At 38.7% G+C, this 18,169-nt stretch overlaps 1 protein-coding gene across 1 annotated transcript in view; it reads right to left on the minus strand.

Annotated features, from left to right (window-relative positions):
* SAMD8 (sterile alpha motif domain containing 8) overlaps positions 1 to 18,169 on the minus strand; it is a 54,072-nt gene extending 35,903 nt beyond the window's left edge. Inside the window, exon 1 of the mRNA XM_004680745.2 lies at positions 17,966 to 18,169. Coding sequence (XP_004680802.2) covers positions 17,966 to 18,136 — 171 coding nt within the window. The 5' untranslated portion in view covers positions 18,137 to 18,169. The remainder of the gene's footprint in view (positions 1 to 17,965) is intronic.

Genomic DNA, 18,169 nt, shown 5'->3' on the forward strand with positions numbered 1-18,169 from the left:
AAAAAAAAAAGAAGAAATAGAAAGAAAAGGTGTTACAGTGCTAGGCTAGGCTAGATTTCTAAAAGAGGAATAACTATATCAAAAAATCTGATCTGTATTTAGGCATTCACCTCCAGGTACTCAAAAACATTTGATATACATCAGAAAGTACTGCACTGCAAAGCAAAAGCACTGTCTAAAATGTTACTTTATGTGTATTAAGGAAGTATTTCAATTTATTTTTTAAAGATTTATCTATGTGTAGAAGAACGGGGGGGGGGAGGGTAGGCCAGAGGTATAGGGGGTGAAAGGATTCACCAGAGACAGAACAGGGAGTATAACATGTGGATTTACTGAATTCACTGCAAGGGGAACAGGGGGCAAGACAGGAGAGGTCTGCTGCACTATATGTGGATTAGCTCCCTGGCTAACGCTCTTAACTCAGGCTATGGAGGTGACAGCACTGGGACTTAATCCCCAGGCCACCAGAGAGGCCAGTTGGATAAATTTTAAAAGACATTTACTGTGAAACCATGAGCAACTGAACAATTACTAATTATCAAAGTTTAATACTTATCAAGCACTGTGAGAACACTCAACTACTGTAGAATCTGGGAATCAAAACACATTCCTCAAACTTAGTTCCAAACAATAGAAAATAGATAAACAAAAGCAGCTGATTGTTCTGTATAAAATGAAACAAAAGCTATCTTATATTTTAGGTAAACTAGTTAGAAATTATTGAAAATTATAAAAACTGCAACTTTTAGCACATCAACTTTTTACTTACTAGTGAACTTGATTCTTCTCTTTCCAAGTTTTATCTCCCATCAAGCATTCCATATTTAATAAAATAAACTCTATCATAATGCACCCATGAGTGACTCAAATTCCTTTACAAAAATATGAACTCAATTTTTATATTAAAAGTACAAATATGTATTTCAGTCTCAGAAATTAAGCACAATCATCCCATAAACATAAGGAGATGAATAACAAGAAACTCTTACCCTACTTTGTGCCCCGCTGAAGCTATTTGTTTTGACCCATCCTATCTCTGACTGCCAGCTACAGAACAATCTGGTCACTACTGGAAATGACTCATTGTTAGCATTATATGTGAATCACCAATGACTTGGTGTCTGTGACAAAGATGATGAAGTGGCATTCAACATCCCTTCCAATCTGCCCCTAATTGCCCCTAGAATAGTGATATAAAAACCAAAAATCCCTGAATCCCTTGCAACTACAATTCTAAATGTAAATTAGATTCCACCAAATAGCTGCTCTGATGTAAGATTCAGAAAACAGAAAGTGAAGAAAACAGAAAGAAAGTGAAGATTTGGCTAACTACAAGAAAGACTAGAAATGCTATGTGTGTGATAGTTCAGCCCTTTGCATAGGGCAGTTTCTATCTTTTACAACTGAACCTTGACAGAATATGCCACTACAGGCTCGTCAGTCAATTATCTTTCAAAGCATGTGAAATACCCAAAGTCAAAGGGTTCTCATACTGTGGTTCAATTCTAAGTAAGGCAAAGTAGTAGCTTGTGTTTTGTGCATATGTGTGTGTGTGCGTGCGTGCAACTTACAGCTGTTCTCCACTGCTAAGTTTGCTCTCAGATTCAAACTCTGCTCCTTTGTGTGGTATGCTCTGACTTTATTAGCATGTTTTCGTTTGATGCAGTTGCTGCAAGTACTCTGCGGAATACTCTTCTAGGCTCTACTATGCAGTTTCAGCTACCTACTAAAAGTATGCTAGCATCTGGTATAATTTTGTATAAAGGTTTTTTGGCCATTCTGTTAGTATTACAGGCATCTTCATAAAAAGGAGAGGTTTCCACGTTCTGTGCCTCACCTACTAAGAGGTGGAGCTGAGCTGCCAGGTGAAGCTATAGAAGACTTGCAGGAGACAAGATTGGTGATACTTGGAGCAGAGACATGCAGGAAGGTGTACTTGCTTCTCAGCTTTGGACTTGTTCTAGGGAGTTGGGGGACATGGAAGAGATTTGCAGACACTAGAATGAGTGAGAGACACAATGGAAGGCTGACAAAGGCAGCAGTTATCTTGCCCCTTTCACCCTTGAGTTGCCTGACCCTTTTGCCCCATTTCCTATAGTTTCCTGCCAGAGGTGCCTTAGACTTAAAAATATCTGACAGGACATTTACCCATAAAGAGATGGGTAGTTTTGGATATTTCACTGGAAAGCTATATTCTTTCTGTTTTTCCCTTTCTATGCATAAATGCTCTTATTAAAGATCTTTCACACTTAGAGCATGCTTTGTCTATGCAGTGGACTGTAGAATCCCTTTAAAGCATGCAAGTTTGGGACTAATCAAGGTGCCTTGGTTAGCCTGCCCACTAATACAAGTATTTCTGAAAGCAATTCAGGGGTCCCAACTTTTGATACTCCAGATGGTTATATGTACAATCATTTCAGTCCCTCCTTGTTTGCCTTTTTGATAAAATAGAACAGATTAGGGATAATTCAGAATTACAACCAGTCCTTGAGGGTTCTGACTTCCCTTTGACCTCCAAAATTAAGCAAATGAAATAGGACACTTAAATAACTGGTATTTAAAAGCTTCTAGGAGACATTAAGACTCTAAAATAGTTGTCTTCCAGAATACTTTCACAAATATAACTCAATGAAAAAGTAAGAAAGCCTCTGAAGGATTTTTTGTCCTCTTTCTTATGCTGGATCTGCCTTTTGTGTTGTCATAAGGAACATCATTGGGCTGGATGAGGTCCTTTGTGTTCCAAGAACTTGGATGGTTCCAAAATGTACCTGGGCAGAACAATAAAATTCCATTTGCATCAAAAATTTGTTGCCAAATTTCAGGGAAATTATTTCAGCCTTCTTTTGGTTATCTTTGGAGTGGCTCTACAATTTGTGTTCATGGAATTTGTTTCTTTTTTATTTTTTTGGAATTTCTGTGTTTTAAAGATTTATTTATTTATGCATACAGAAGTGGGGTATACAGGCCAGAGGTACTGGGGCAGTGAGACAATTCACCAGAGACAGCAGGGAACAGAACAGGCAGACTGACACAGTACACTGCTAGGGGGAGCCATGGGCTAGACAGGAGAGGTCTAATGCGCCATGTGGATCACCTCCCTGGCCAGGGGTTGAACTTGCACTGAAGTGGCTGTTGCCAGCTTAAGTGCCGTACCTTAACCTTTAACCTATTGCGCCACCAGAGTGGGCCACATGGAATTTCTTAACAGTATCAGAAATATGGGGCCTCTCTGGTTGCAGAGGGTTTGTCAGAGGGCCAGAGGGCCATCCTTCTTCTGTCTAGCCCACTGTTCCCTTTAACAGTGGATCTGCCTGTTCTGCTCCCCACTGTCTCTGATGAATCTCTTCACCCTCCCACACCTCTGGCCTACATCCCAGTTCTATAAAAAATATAAAACAGATCTGTATCATGTCATATATTAGAGATTTTATATTTTTTAAATGTAGATGGTATTACCAAAATTAATTTATAAAGAAGTTTTATATAATTTGAAAGACTTATGTAAATCATTTCTAAAGCTCAGAAATCAGAAACTAACTCGATGTTTTTCAATTCATATAATCTAAAATGGTTAGTTTAAAAAATATGTGCTTAGTAGCAATAATCATGTCTTATTCTACCTGATAATAAAAATAGAAAAGACAGGGGCCCTCCCTGGTGGCGCAGCGGGTTAAAGCACAGCATTGAGAATCCAAAGCCGCTTCCGCATGAGTTCGATTGCCCCGGAGGTGAACACATGGTGTGGCAGACCTCTCCTGATCTGCCCACTGCTCCCCTTAGCAGTGTACTTCGTAGATCTGCCTGTTCTGTTCCCCACTCTGTCTCTGGTGAAGCCTTTCAACACCCCTGGGCCAGGTACCCCAGTTCTGTATGCACAAATAAATCTTTAAAAAAAAAAAAAAAAACAGAAAAGACATCCAGAATGGGAACTATTCCTGCTGGAGCCCATGTTTAATACCAATCTCACGGCAGATTTAACCTCTCCCAAAAAGTAATACTAGCAAACATGAAGTTCCTAATCAGCACCAAGAAGATAAATGTACAGGACAAGCCACCTCCCCATTCCCTTATCCTGAATGAAGGTGTCTTTATTATTAAAGTTTTCCTTGCCTCACCCTTTGTGCCTACAAATACCTTCTTTTTTGTGTATCTAAATAAGGTAACTGCCTGATTCATCGACAGTTTAATCAAGTCAATCAAGTGTGACCAACTTGGAGCAGCAGACCTCTCCTGCCATCACATGCTGCTTCTCTCTTCAGCTGTGTATTTTGGTAAATCTGCCTGTTCTGTCCCCTACTGTCTTTCACCCTCTCCCCTCACCTCTGGCCTACACCCCCAGTTCTTGTAAGTATAAATCTTTTTTTAAAAAAATTGTTTGAGTTTAGTTTATATAGAAACTGTCAAAGGGGGGAAAAAAGTAACTATGGGGGGGGGGGGATCTCACTGACTGGAGGCTGCTTCAGGCTTTCTGTAAGTTTTTATCTTAGGTTTCCTAAATTTTCTTAAGATAAGCTGCCCCAAAGAGGGCAAATAGTAGGGCTGAATTACTTCCCTGATTTCTAAAAAAATGCAATTGTGGAAATGCAAGGATAGCCACTGCTTGAATCTTCACCTGGCTCCTTTGTCTTTAGGGGAGGTTAAAAGGCACAGGAGGGCCTCCCTGGTGGTATAATGGGTAAAAGCACAGCACTATTAAGCTGTGGGCAGCTACTGCAGCACAAGTTTGATCCCCAGTTGGAGAGGTGGCCCACATTTTGTGGCAGACCTTTTTTGATTCGCCTGCTGCTCCCCTCAGGAGTGTATTTCAGTAGCTCTGCCTGTTCTGCTCCCCACTCTGTCTCTGTTGAATCCCTCATACCTCTGGCCTGTACCCCAATTCTTGCATGTATAAATAAATCTTTTAATAAAATAAAATAAAAGGCACAGGAAGTGAGCCAGTTGACTTTAAAAATTCTATGCAGTGGCTTTTGCTCACTTGTCTATTAGAAGGTGGGGAAGGGAGGAAATAATCACAGAATATTTACAATTTAGCACTTTTATGTGTAAAAAGCACAAAGTTTATCTAACTCAGAGCTGTCTATGAAGGTAGGAGGCATCCTGTATTTCATGACAAGGCTACCCTCAGACCTCTCAGGAAACTCAAGATTGTCCTAAAGAGCATGAAGTTCATCCCACACCAGACAAAATTAAGCATAACTGGAGGCAACCCAGAGGTAACAGCAAGGTGTATTAGAAGATTTCAAGGACCAGACCTTGAAGCTCAGCAATGGTTATGGGAACAAGAAAACAAAGCACATGCTGCCCACCAACTTCCAGAAGTTCCTTGTACATATAATCAAGGGAACTCAAAGTGTTGTGGGTTCAGAGTCTCCCCCAAGAAACACAAAGCCATTGTGGAAAGAGAAGCACAAAGATGGCTATTAGTTACCTAATGTCAGGCTGTGCAGCAGGGAAAATAAGGATAGATGGTGTACATGTGTCTAAAAAAGAAAAAACCATAAAACTGTCAAATGAAAAACTTAAAAAAACAAAGTATTTTTTGATTATTGATTTTTGTGATCATTATTTTGAAGTCTGTTATTTACAGATGTTACTATTTACTTTGGTATCTTTCTCAATGTGTTTCATATTGAGAGATTCACCCAAAAAGATGTTAGCAAATGCTCTAGAATACAAGTTTCTGGTAACTTTAAGAGTCTCATCCTCTACTGACTGAGTTAGACGGGCAGCCAGTTTCTGGTAACTTTAGAATTATGAAACTGAACTGGGTAAGAATTCCCAGAGTGTACAGGAAAACAAAGCAAAGTTAAATTATATGAAATTATACAAACTGATCAGAATGATAGCATGACTATAACTTTTACTTTTAAAACTGCGGAAAATGAATTTTTTAGTTAAAATTGCTCATTTTAATTCATCATTCTTATGACACCAAGGTAGAAAAAGATGAATCATAATGTCAAAGTAATTTTGAAAGAGGGACTGTCCTTCATAATAAGAAAGGTGTGAATCCTTTTGAAGGATACATTCATAGTATATAGTTAATTGTAAATATTATATATAGTCTCTACTTTTATACAAATATGCACTGCATACATTTAAAATACAGACAAAATACGTAAGTTAAGATTTAGAAAGATAAGATCTTGGTAGTATCTTTTAAACTACTAATCTGTATCCAAAATGAACTGTAGCAGAGGGATGTTGCCTTTATTCAGTTTTTTTACTATTTGAATCTTATTGTATCTACAGTATTTTTGTCTTGACAAGCAATTATTATTATCTTCTAAGAAATGGTTAATGTTGTCAACTATTTTGTGTATTTTATATTGAGTATTATCTAGCTACTTTTGGAGTCATTTTGACTTTTATACTACACACATACCTTTAGAACTTGAAAAATTGTAATTGATTGTTTGTAGTAATGTTCTGATCTTGTTTAAACTGCAAAGCTTACAGATTTTGGCGTCACAATTTTTACCTGTTTTCAACTGCCTGCTCTAGAGGTTGAGGGCTCCACCTAAGATGTTACCAACAGTATGGTAAGATACAACTTTGTGAGTAAAAATGAAACATTTACTTATTCTCCCCCACCAAATCCTTCCAATTTGGAAACTCATTATTCTTATTTTCAACACAAAAAAAATCTGTTCTCTTTGGATACGTAAAATCTGATTATTAAGCAACAACACAAATTTTAAAAGAGCCTATAAGGTTAGTCGTGATTCTTGATGTACCTAGGGCAAATTAACAAGCCAAATTTATTCAAAGTAGACTTATTTTGCCATCAAATTATCTTTGACAGAATATGGTCAACTGTAAAGACAAGAGTCACGTTTGCATCTTTGTAGATATCAGGTGCTAATATTGCTCTTTGAGGGTTCCCCCAGGCCCCCGCCTGTAATCTAAACTGTATACTGAATTCTTCTAGTCGCCTTTAGTGAAGTTGGATTATTGGTTACACCTATTTTGTTGCATGATCCACCAAAAACTCAGCAGGGCCACACCATTAAATCTATGCTACAGAATAAAGTGGAAGCCACTTTTCACCTGACATGGGACATGAAACACCAGAAATGAGTCTTCCAGGCAGCAAGAGATCAATAAGCCAAACAAGAAAAAATGCAACCCAATGTTAATCATTGATGATTTCAAAGAAAAATCTTGATCAAGATGGGAAAATGTGAAAAGCTGGAGCCATTTTAAAATACGGTAGAGTAAGCCACAGCAGAAAAACTGCTTACTCTCCTGTTTAAACTAGATCTGACCCTTGGACTAGTTCAAACTGCCAACATTCCAAGAAGTCAACAAGAATGAGATTAATCTATTATAGTCTATTTGAAAGAACTGATAATGAAACCTTGTGACCCCTTTATCATTTTACCTGATGACCATTACCTCATCTTTTTTTCTTCCTTGGACCCATCCTGAGTATGTTTTTGGTTTTTTCATAATTCTCTGTACCCTAAACTGCAATTTTCTTCTATTTTCAAATAAACATAACCTGACAACATTGTTTTCTACTAAAGTAAATTTATCATAATTATCACCCAACTGTATCAAGACTATATTTTATATCTGTTTTTCGTCCAAAATCAGGATTCAGTTTTGGGTCACAAATTACTTTGGTCACCACTTCTTTTCAGTGCCCTGTAATGTTTGGGAGAAGAAAGGAGAAGAATTAAGTTCAGGCAATTTCTTTTGCTGAATTACTACATTCTGGATTTGCCCAGCTGTTCAGTAATTTCTTCTATACTTAGTCATCATAAAAAGACGTCAGAGATTAAGATCACATCTAAAACGAACACAGATTTTCATCAATAAGGATTCATGTAACTATTCAGATGGCATTGGCGGTATTTCCTAAAACATGAATGACATGATTTTTAATCTTCACCTGAAACTGCATAAACAGGCCATTTGGTTTTTTCTCCAGCCAAAATGCCAGAGAGGCAGTTGGCAAAACAAAACTTTTAAAACAGAGAAAAAATTATGACCCCCCACCTCCACCCCAGTCAGCAAAGGATGAGTAGAACACCTACATTTCTCACTTTGTCGGCTGTAACTAGGCCATACCTCCCCTCCCACTAGAGTGTTATCAGAGAAGGTCAAGCAGTGAGCAGTCTATCATAATTGCCTAGCAATAACAAGTCCACTCCCACCTGTTAACTTGGTATCAGAGGAGAGGGAGTAATAGATTTCTAACCCCAATCAGCACTGATGAAGCACACCTTGTCAGTGAAGGCAGAGTGCAGGGAGAAAAAAAATCACTGCTTAATTATAACAAAGCTTACCATACACCCTGATGGTCCCCCTACCCTAGGGAATAATAAGTTGATCTAACACATTTTTTTCTTTCTCTCTTTTTTCCCTTTTTGTGCAGAACTAGGGCAAAGGCCAGAGGTGGGCGAGGCTAGGAAGGCAGAGATAATTTACCAGAGACAGAGTAGAATAGGTGGATTTACTGAAATACACTGTTATGGGAAGCAGCTAGCAACAAAAGTTCTCTTGTGCCACACGTGGGTCAGTTCCTTGTCAGGATCTAACTCCACTGCAGAGGCACTGAGACACAATCCCTAGGCCACCAGGGAAGTCCAATATCACAATATTTCCTACATTTCTCAAAGAAAAAGAAAAACACATCATGACTTTGCCAACAACCCAATAGAATATATAAAGAACTGCTAATAGTCAACAGTTAAAAAAAAACAAGTACAAAAGAGGCATGAATTCAAAAAGGATATACAGATGGCAAACACATGAAAAGATCTTCAACATCACTAGGTACTAAAGAAATGAACATTAAGACTATGATGAGGTACCACTACAGAGCTACTAGAACAGTTAGAACAAATTGTGGTAACATGAAAAGTTGGCAGAGACACAGAAACTGAACCGCTTACACATTGCTGGGTAAGCAACATTCTAAGTTATATGGGTAATAGTCTAGCAATTTAAAAAATAAGAAACTAAACATACTTAGATATAAACCAGCAATTGTCATTTCTCTAGGTATTCTCCAGAGAAATGAAAACTAATGTGGACAATGAAAACCTATATATAAAAGTTCCTAGTTTCACTATTCATAGCAACTGAAACCTATATAAACAAAATACCCCACACTATGTAGATAAACAAACTTTGGTACATTCATACCATGAAACAACAGAAATTAATAAAATATGTATACACATAAAAACTCAAGGGCATCATACTAAAGTTAAAAAGTCAATTTTAAAAGTTTACAGACTCTATGATTCCATTTATAAAACATCTTCCAAAAAAACCCCCAAAATTACAAGAGGAAAACAGATTAGTAATTATCAGAGGTAAGCGGCAGTGTATCCAGGACTGTGTGGGGGTAAAACCCAAGGGAGAGCTTAAAAGTGATAGAATAATTTTGTATCTTGACTGGAAGCAATGTTTGTACAAATCTTGCCCATGATAAAATCATATACGACTGTACATGATAATCAGAGGGGGAAAGTTTCTTTTAAGGAAATGAAAATTTGATTTCTAATAAAGTACATCATGCTTAAACAGAAATGAAAACAAAACTCAAAATAATTAAGGTCAATTATTAACCCATGCACATATAATGAGCACGCTAAATAAAAGATAAGAAGTAATGAGGCAATTAGCAGGACCAAAAAGTCCAAGAGAAAACCTGATTATAAAGCCAGTTCCATCATCTACTAGTAGAAAGTAACTTACCCTTTATACTTTCAGGGATAATAAAAAGAAACTAAATGTAATTATTAAACACATATTTTGTACCCTTTATAGTTTCAGGGGTTATAAACAGAAATGAATTATAATTATTAAATTCATATTTTGAATTCAGGTGACAGAATTCTTATGTTACATTGGGAAGTGACCCAAACTAATATTACCCCTCAACTTACAGGTAAGGAAACTAAGAAACTAAGTAGGGCTACAGTGTTACTCAGATAGATATTCCACAACAGAATCTGACTTAAAACCCAGAAAGCACAGTAGTTAAGAATTGAATTAAACTGATGATTTATCACTTACAGCTATATGACCTCCCAGAAGTTATTTAACCTCCTTATGCTTTGCTGTTCCTCCTTGTTAAATGAAAAGAACAGTAGTTTCCACCTCCACAGGTTTGTAAAGATTACACAGAATACTTGAAATCTATTTGGCAAATAGAAACAGTTCAGTAAATGCAAGCTAACACTGACTTACATCATCAACTTTTTTTTTTTTAAGATTTATTTATTTATGCATACAGACTGGGGTACAGGCCAGAGATGTGGGGGCAATGAGGGGATTCACCCAAGACAGAGTGGGGAGCAGAACAGGCAGGGATTGAATTTATGCGGAAGTGACTTTAGCTTCTTAGTGCTGTGCTTTAACCCGCTGCGCCACCAGGGAGGCCCCCATCATCAACTCTTTTTTAGCTAGATTTGCCCTAGACCTGAAATTAAATCATTAAGGTATCTATCAACTGCTAGTCAAATTCACTCTTGACTCTTAAAATCTCTGGGTTAATACAAAAACATGAATATTTGGAAAACTGCCTTTAAAGTTTTGCTTAGTGTGGAATCAAATTTCACCACACAATAATGTAATGAGGTACCATTAACTGAAAAATGTAATTATAATACAAGCAACAGTGATTTCAGTTAGTCAATGTACATATGAAGACTTATTTAATGCCAAATATAAGTAAATATTTCAACAATCACATACCACTTACCAAATTTTTAAATTGTATGTCACAGGTTGATGTAATTGATTATCATTGTTGCCTAAAAGAATTTTTTTAGTTTAACAACTTGGGAAGAAATTGGGATAAGTGGAATTACATAAATTATCTATCTGGCCTTACTTATATAAACATATGAGATCAAATGGCTTCTATAAGTTATCATTGGCAATCTAAGATTTAGCAACAAAAATGAAACCTCTACTGTTTCCTAAATCCAGAGAGAACTTACAATGGAAAAAGGCTCAATACTTCAAATTCCATTATAATACTGTGAAAATATATTGGATTTGGACACAATTTTTAAAAAAGATTTATGCTTACAGAACTGGGGTACAGGCCAGAGGCATGGGGAGTGAGAGGTTTCACCATAGTCAAAGTGGGGAACAGAACAGGCAAATCAACTGAAACAGTGCTGAGGGGAGCAGCCAGCGGGACAGGAGAGGTCTCTGCCTTGCCATGAGGGTCACTTCCCTGGCCAGGGAGGTTGCTGCAATGGCTTCGGGGAATTTTATAGCGCTATGCTTTAACGTGTTGCACCACCAGGGTAGGATTTGTACCCAAATTTAATACAAGGTTTTGGCAATCTGAATTTCATGGCAATTCAGATGAAGACTTTATTGACTCACATACAAAGGATTTTTCTTATAGTCTGAAACAACTGTCCTCTTTAAGAGCTACACATTCAAACAGCCTCAGTGGAATTTAGAACAATCCCTGAAACTTGATTCATAAACAAAAATGTGCTGTTTTTGCAAACTATTACCGAATTGTAAGACAATAAAAATTCAGTTATTTCCACACATTGTATAAGCAATAAATAAATAAGAGATTCTTAAAAAGCTTACTGAGTTAATGTTAATTTATTCTCTTTAAGGCAACTACACACTGTAATTGCACTTTAGCATAAGACAAAGTCCGTTTTTTACCCTGCACATAACAGACAAATTATACACCAGTTTAAGTATCTGTAAATCAGAGCACAAAGGTATCTTTCTAATTGTTCTTTCCATTTTAAAAGTTTTTTTTAATAAATTTTACATCATTCTTTTACAATGCATGTTTTCTTCTCAGATGTAGTACCCGTGAAATTCCTAACTCCAATTCACCCATGTCTCCTCACCATAGTCCCTTGTGCTTTCCTGTTTTTATCATTATCCCTCCTCTTTCCTTGCAGAATGTCTGATTTATATAGTTGCCTGTTGAGTCTGATTTTTAATTTATAATAACCACTTTAAAAATATGGAATGCTACACAAATTTGTGTGTCATCTTTGCACAGGGGCCAAGCTAATCTCTATATTGTTCCAATTTTAGTATATTTGCTGCCAAAGCAAATGCCACAAAGGTAATTTTTATGAGAGCAAAAAACATAAGCTACAATATAGGAGGAAAAATAATTCATTTTGGGCATTTAACTCTTCAGTTTATAGTATTTTGGATATGCAGCTTTTTTACTCTACTTTTAATCCTAAATTAAAATATTCATTAAAAAACAAAAAATTGTCCCTTTCTCCTAATAGTTATTAAGAGTTTACCTTTTTCGTAGTAAGCATGAGGCATTTGTTTCCAAAACCTCTATCCAATCCCTACCATAGGTTTTTAAAATTCTCACATTGATTTTCTGCTTTTTCGATATGTGGTTTTTTTTTAAATATGTACAATTTAACAAAAAACACAAACCTTGTCTGGTCCTAACTTGCTTTTCAAGGCACCCACTGTCAGGCTGCACCTAATTTTATACCACATCCAGCATTACTTCAGCTCAATAAATAACAGATAATACAGTCTAGTTTATATTCTCAGTTTGGAAACATTTTTACACAATGATCCAAGTTTAGTGGTAAGTTTGATGAAATGTTCTTGATCTGGTTGCGTGCCGGAATACCAGTAGAGAAGCCAGAATACACCAGAAAAGAAGTCAAGTACATGAAATTTTAATTCTTATTCTAATCAATAAAACAACATTTGGGTAGGCTAACAATTTGACATAATGATTAGTAACAAAAAAAATTTACACTCCCCCAAATCAAATCAACATATGAGAAAACGAGAAACTGACTCAAGACTTCAAATTCCATTATAATATTGTGAAAATATATTGGATTTGTACCCAAAATTAATTAATAGTTCTAGTAATCTTTGACTCTCATGCCAGTATTTTATTGCTGAAACTGACAATGATTTAATTAATCTCAAAGTTCTAAACTGAAGCCAATTTGCACATATTTCCAAAAACTCAGTGATAAGAGTAGAACTTAAATTTGGGTCTCCCCAGTGGGCTCAGAGCACTTGTTACCTGGAGGACCTGAGTTAGCTGGCGGGGAGCTAATCCATATATGCACAGCAGACCTCTTATGTTTACCCCACTGCTCTTCTTAGCAGTGTATTTCAGTAGACCCAGTTGTTCTGCTCCTCACTCTGTCTCTGGTAAACCTTTTCATCCTCCACCCCAACTCTGGTCTACATCCCAGTTTTTCTATGAATAAAATAAGCAACTCTTTAGTAAAAAGAAAGCTAAACTGTATCTACAGTATAAGCAAGGTTATTGCCTCCTACTAGGCTATTTTATCAAAAATTTTAAGAAAACAGGGGTCCTCCCTGGTAACGCAATAGCATGTGAAAAGCATAGCAGGTGAAGTCAGCTGCAGCCACTGTAGCACAAGTTTGACCAGGGGGATGACCCACATAGAAGACCATTCCTGATCTGTCTGCTGCTCCCCTCAGCAGTGTATTTCAGTACACCTACCTGTTCTGCTACCCATCTGTCTCTGGTGAATCTTCTCACCCCCTGCACCTCTGGCTTGTACCCCATTTCTTGTATGCATAAATAAGTAAATCTTTAAAATAATTTTAATAGAACAGAGCTTCCTTGGTGATGTAAGGGGTTAAGTATCAGCACTACAAAGCTATCCACAGCCACTGCAGCATGACTTCAATCCCTGTCCAGAGAGCTGACCCACATAGCACAGCTGGTCTCTATTGCCTCAACTCCTGATACCTCAGCAGTGTATTTCAGTAGATCTGCCTGTTCAGCTCCCCACTCTGACTCTGGTGAATCCTCATACCCCTCTCTACCTATGGCCTGTACCTTAGCTCTTGTATGCATAAATAAATCTTTAAAAAAATTTTAAGGGAACAGAAAAAGGGTCAAGATAATAGACATTATCACCTCTCTTCTGCTATTATTCAAAAACTTAACTAGATACACAAAAAAATGTAAGACAAGGCCCTCCCTGGTGGCGCAGCGGGTTAAAGCACAGCACTGAGAATCTAAAGCTGCTTCCGCATGAGTTCGATTCCCGCCTGCCCCGGAAGGGACCACATGGCGTGGCAGACCTCTCCTGACCCGCCCGCTGCTCCCCTCAGCAGTGTACTTCGTCGATCTGCCTGTTCTGCTCCCCACTCTGTCTCTGGTGAAGCCTCTCGCCGCTCCTGAACCTCTGGCCTATACCCCAGTTCTGTATGCACAAATAAAAAATAAATCTTTAAAAAAAAAAAAATGTAAGACAATTACAAATAGATGGTCACTCCTATAATTCTCTTTTGGGTACATATCATAAACATTGCTTTATGGGTAGACACTGATCAAACAAACTGATGATAACTTAAGTTTTCCTAGTTTATACCATGCAAAACAAGAGTCAAGATAAATTCACATTTATGTTGCATCTTCTATTGAAGTGATCATATAACCAGAATGGGCTAGTGTATAATAAGGTAACCATAGCATTTCAATATAGAAGCATAAAGTCTAGACTCAGGTAAGGTTTAAGTGATAATGATGTAGGTGAGAATACAGGTTGATTGAATATTCATGGCACAGTTCTGTCACAAATTTACATCCACATATTCTGATAGTAAATGACCAGGTAATGAAGAGGCAGAAAGAATAAAACTGTTCTCTAAGAGTATCTGACCTGAGCTCTCTTATTTTGAGTTAGCATCTTGATTTCTCTAAGGCAAGGGAACCACACAACCTAAAGAATTACCGTCATGATGGTATCTATTCAAGTTGACCCTTCTGTTCTGTACCAACTACTGATATTATCATTCAGTGTGTTACACCACACTTGGAAAGGTAAAAAGCAAAACAAAAAAAAAGATTTCAAGAATTTCCAAAAACACATGCAAGCAAAATTTTAAAACCACAAAAATATTTTGCAAATAACTTTTTATAGAAATATACAAACACATGAGGAAAAAAAGTGAAAAAATTGATTCCCCCCAAATCACTGCATAAAGTAAAACATTTACTCTCTTGCAAGAAATAAATCCTAAGTTCACTAAAAGAATTACACTTAATTTATATTGTACTTTTCCACTAAACCCACAATCTTTCCAGAGTTTTATAGGTAACGGCAGAATATGGAATTGTGTTAACCTCCCAGTTAGTTAGTTTTGTGTTCAAAATGAATTCAACCTTCATTAACAGTACAGCACAAAGACTTAAAACAGCAAAGGTTTCCATCTATAAGCTAATGGCTATAGTGGGTAGCACTACTACTAGCTCCATATAGTAAACAACAGGCTTTGAGGTAGGAATATTGAAAAGAGCTAATTAGTATGGTCATTTTTTAATTAAAATAGCAGTATTCATTAGAACATTTGTGATCCAATAGTTTCTCAAGATTAATGTTCAAATTGCAATTCTCAAAAAGTTATGAAAATATCTCTAAACCAGCTATAGCAAAGTTTTAAAAATGCATTGAACTAATGATTAACAAAATAAAAATGCTTATACGCAGTTGTGCAACATAAGAATCTGCAGGACAGAGTGCTACTGAAATAAAAACTGATTATCTAATTATGTCTGGATATTTTGCCGTAAAAGTGTGAAAGCTCTTTAACAGATTTTCTTGATTTGCACACACAAAAAAACTGCTCTTCCATAAAACTAATTTTCAGTTTTTTTAGATTTATTTATTTATGCATATAAGAACTGAGTACAGGCTAGAAGTGAGGAGCAGGGGAGGGGCGAGTGGTGAGGGGACTCACAAGAGACAGAGTTGGGAACAGAACACGCAGAGCCACTGAAATACACTGTTGAGGGGAGCAGTGTACAAGCTAGACAGGAGAGGTCTGCTGCACCATGTGCTTCACCTCCCTGGCTGGGGGTGGAACTAGTTCTGCAGTGGATGCCAATGGCTTCACAGTGCTGCACTTTAACCCACTATGCCACCAGGGAGGCCCCATGAAACTAAATTTCTTTACAATTAAGTGGCTGTGAGAACTATCAAAGTGGAAAAAATTAAATGAAGTATTAGCATGCCAGTATATTAACTGTATAACTCCATCTAAGTTTCTTTCATCAATTTTACAGTAATACTGAGATGCAACATTTATAAAAAGGAGTTCAATCCAGCAAATATTTAACTTCAAGACTGTTTACTTACAGCTAAATATGAAGACGAGATCACTAGAACATTTCAATCTGGTGAAGGTAAATCAGACTGATTCTAAGTTTTTGTTTATGTAGCCAAACAACTATCAAATAAATAAGATGTAAAAACATGATACACAGCTGAAATAACAAGTCAACAATTATAAAAAGAAATTAATTTAGTTCTACTAAAGTGAGTGTAAATACTGCAATCTATATTTTCCTGGTACAATTATAGTTTTGATACTGTCTTCTATATCTGTATGCCCACCTGTCCCAGGTCTGTTAACTGCCAACTACAAGCATCCTCTATTATTTTTCCAGATCACTCTTAAAAATATTATTCCGGGCCCTCCCTGGTGACGCAGCGGGTTAAAGCACTGCACTAGGAAGCTTAAGCCATTTCCGCATGAGTTCGATCCCCACCTGCCCCAGAGGAGATCCACATGGCATGGCAGACTTCTCCTGACCCGCCTGCTGCTCCCCTCAGCAGTGTACTTCGTTGATCTGCCTGTTCTGCTCCCCACTCTGTCTCTGGTGAATCCTCTCACCCTCCGCATCTCTGGCTTGTACCCCAGTTCTGTATGAATAAATAAATCTTAAAAAAAAATATTATTCCTTGCTCCCCACTGTCTCTGGTGATATTCTCACACACCCCACCCCCGCACCTCTGGCCTGTACCCCAGCTCTGTATGCATAAATAAATAAATCTTTAATAAATATATATTCCTACACTATCTGGAAAACTGAATTAACATTAGTCTGTCAAGGCCCTCCCTGGTGGTGCAACGGGTTAAAGCGCAGCATTATGAAGCTATTTCAGCCACTGCAGCACAAGTTTGATCCCTTGGCAGACCTCTCCTGACCCGCCCACTGCTCCCCTCAGCAGTGTATTTCAGTAGATCTGCCTGTTCTGCTCCCCATTCAGGCTCTGGTGAATCTTCTCACCCCCCACAACTCTGGCCTGTACCCCAGTTTTTGTATGCATAAAAAAAAAGCCTCGTTAAGCAAAGAAATGAAGGGGGAAGGGGGGAAGAAAATTCCCGTTAGAAGAAACCCAAGAGGTCTTTTTCAGAATCACTCGTTTTCCCAAACACCACTTCCTATTCACTACTTCCTCCACTCTTTTGGGCAAAAGCCCTCCTCCCACCCCTGATTTTTAAAAGAGTTCACCATTCACAAACGAGAAAACCCCAGAAGCCAAATCTATTAACCTCGAGGTTGCCAATACTTTGAAAGACACCTGAAAGAAAAAACAAACAAACCGCCAAGCCCTAATAAATTAGGTACCTTTTCTTTCCAGACCCCGTTTCTTTTCTAGCTCTGGGGCCAGAAGACTACCCACCAAAAGCCCCTCCCTCTTCGGTCAAACCTAAATTCTTCCTCAGTTATCTCCACCTCATTCGCGTCAGCCATCAGTTCAGTCCCAACCTGCTGCCGCCCGCGCGCCATGTGGTCGCGCCGGCCCGGCCCGGCCCCTCGGATCCCCAGCCAGCCCCCGCAGCATCTTCCTCCGATCCCACACGGCCGCGCGACCCCTTCGCCGTCGTCTTCACTACCCTGCTTTCAAAATCCTCCACATCTTCGGGGTCACATCGCCCAGTCTCCCACTCCCCCTCGCCCCTCAGCAGCCTCCGGCAGTCGTCACCCCCTCAGGCCCTAGACCCAGCCCCTCCATTTTCCCCTCAGATTCCGTTCTAGAGCTGATTCTCCCGGCTCCCTCAACCGTCTGCCGCTGCCCCTCCGCATCCCAGGTTCTCCACAGCCCCAGACTCCATCCTGACTCCCCACTCACCCTGGGCTGCAGGCGCCCCCCAAACTCCCCTCTCCGTAGCCTCAGCTCGCGCTCACCTCCGCTGTCCGAGTTGGGCTACCCGGACACCCCTCCGAGTCGGCGTCCGAGCCGTCGGAGTCGAGGGCCCTCCGGGCCTCCCCGGAGTGAAGCGCCTCGAGTGGCGGGGGCGGCGCCCGGGGTGGGGAGCCAGAATGGAGGCGGGGGCGGTGGCGGCTTCGCGCAGGCATCGCTCCCCACTGCGTTCTCAGCCGCGCCACCCG

The sequence above is a fragment of the Condylura cristata genome, unplaced genomic scaffold (assembly GCF_000260355.1).
Source record: "Condylura cristata isolate star-nosed mole 26May11 unplaced genomic scaffold, ConCri1.0 scaffold00011, whole genome shotgun sequence".
NCBI classification, from domain to species: Eukaryota; Metazoa; Chordata; class Mammalia; order Eulipotyphla; family Talpidae; genus Condylura; species Condylura cristata.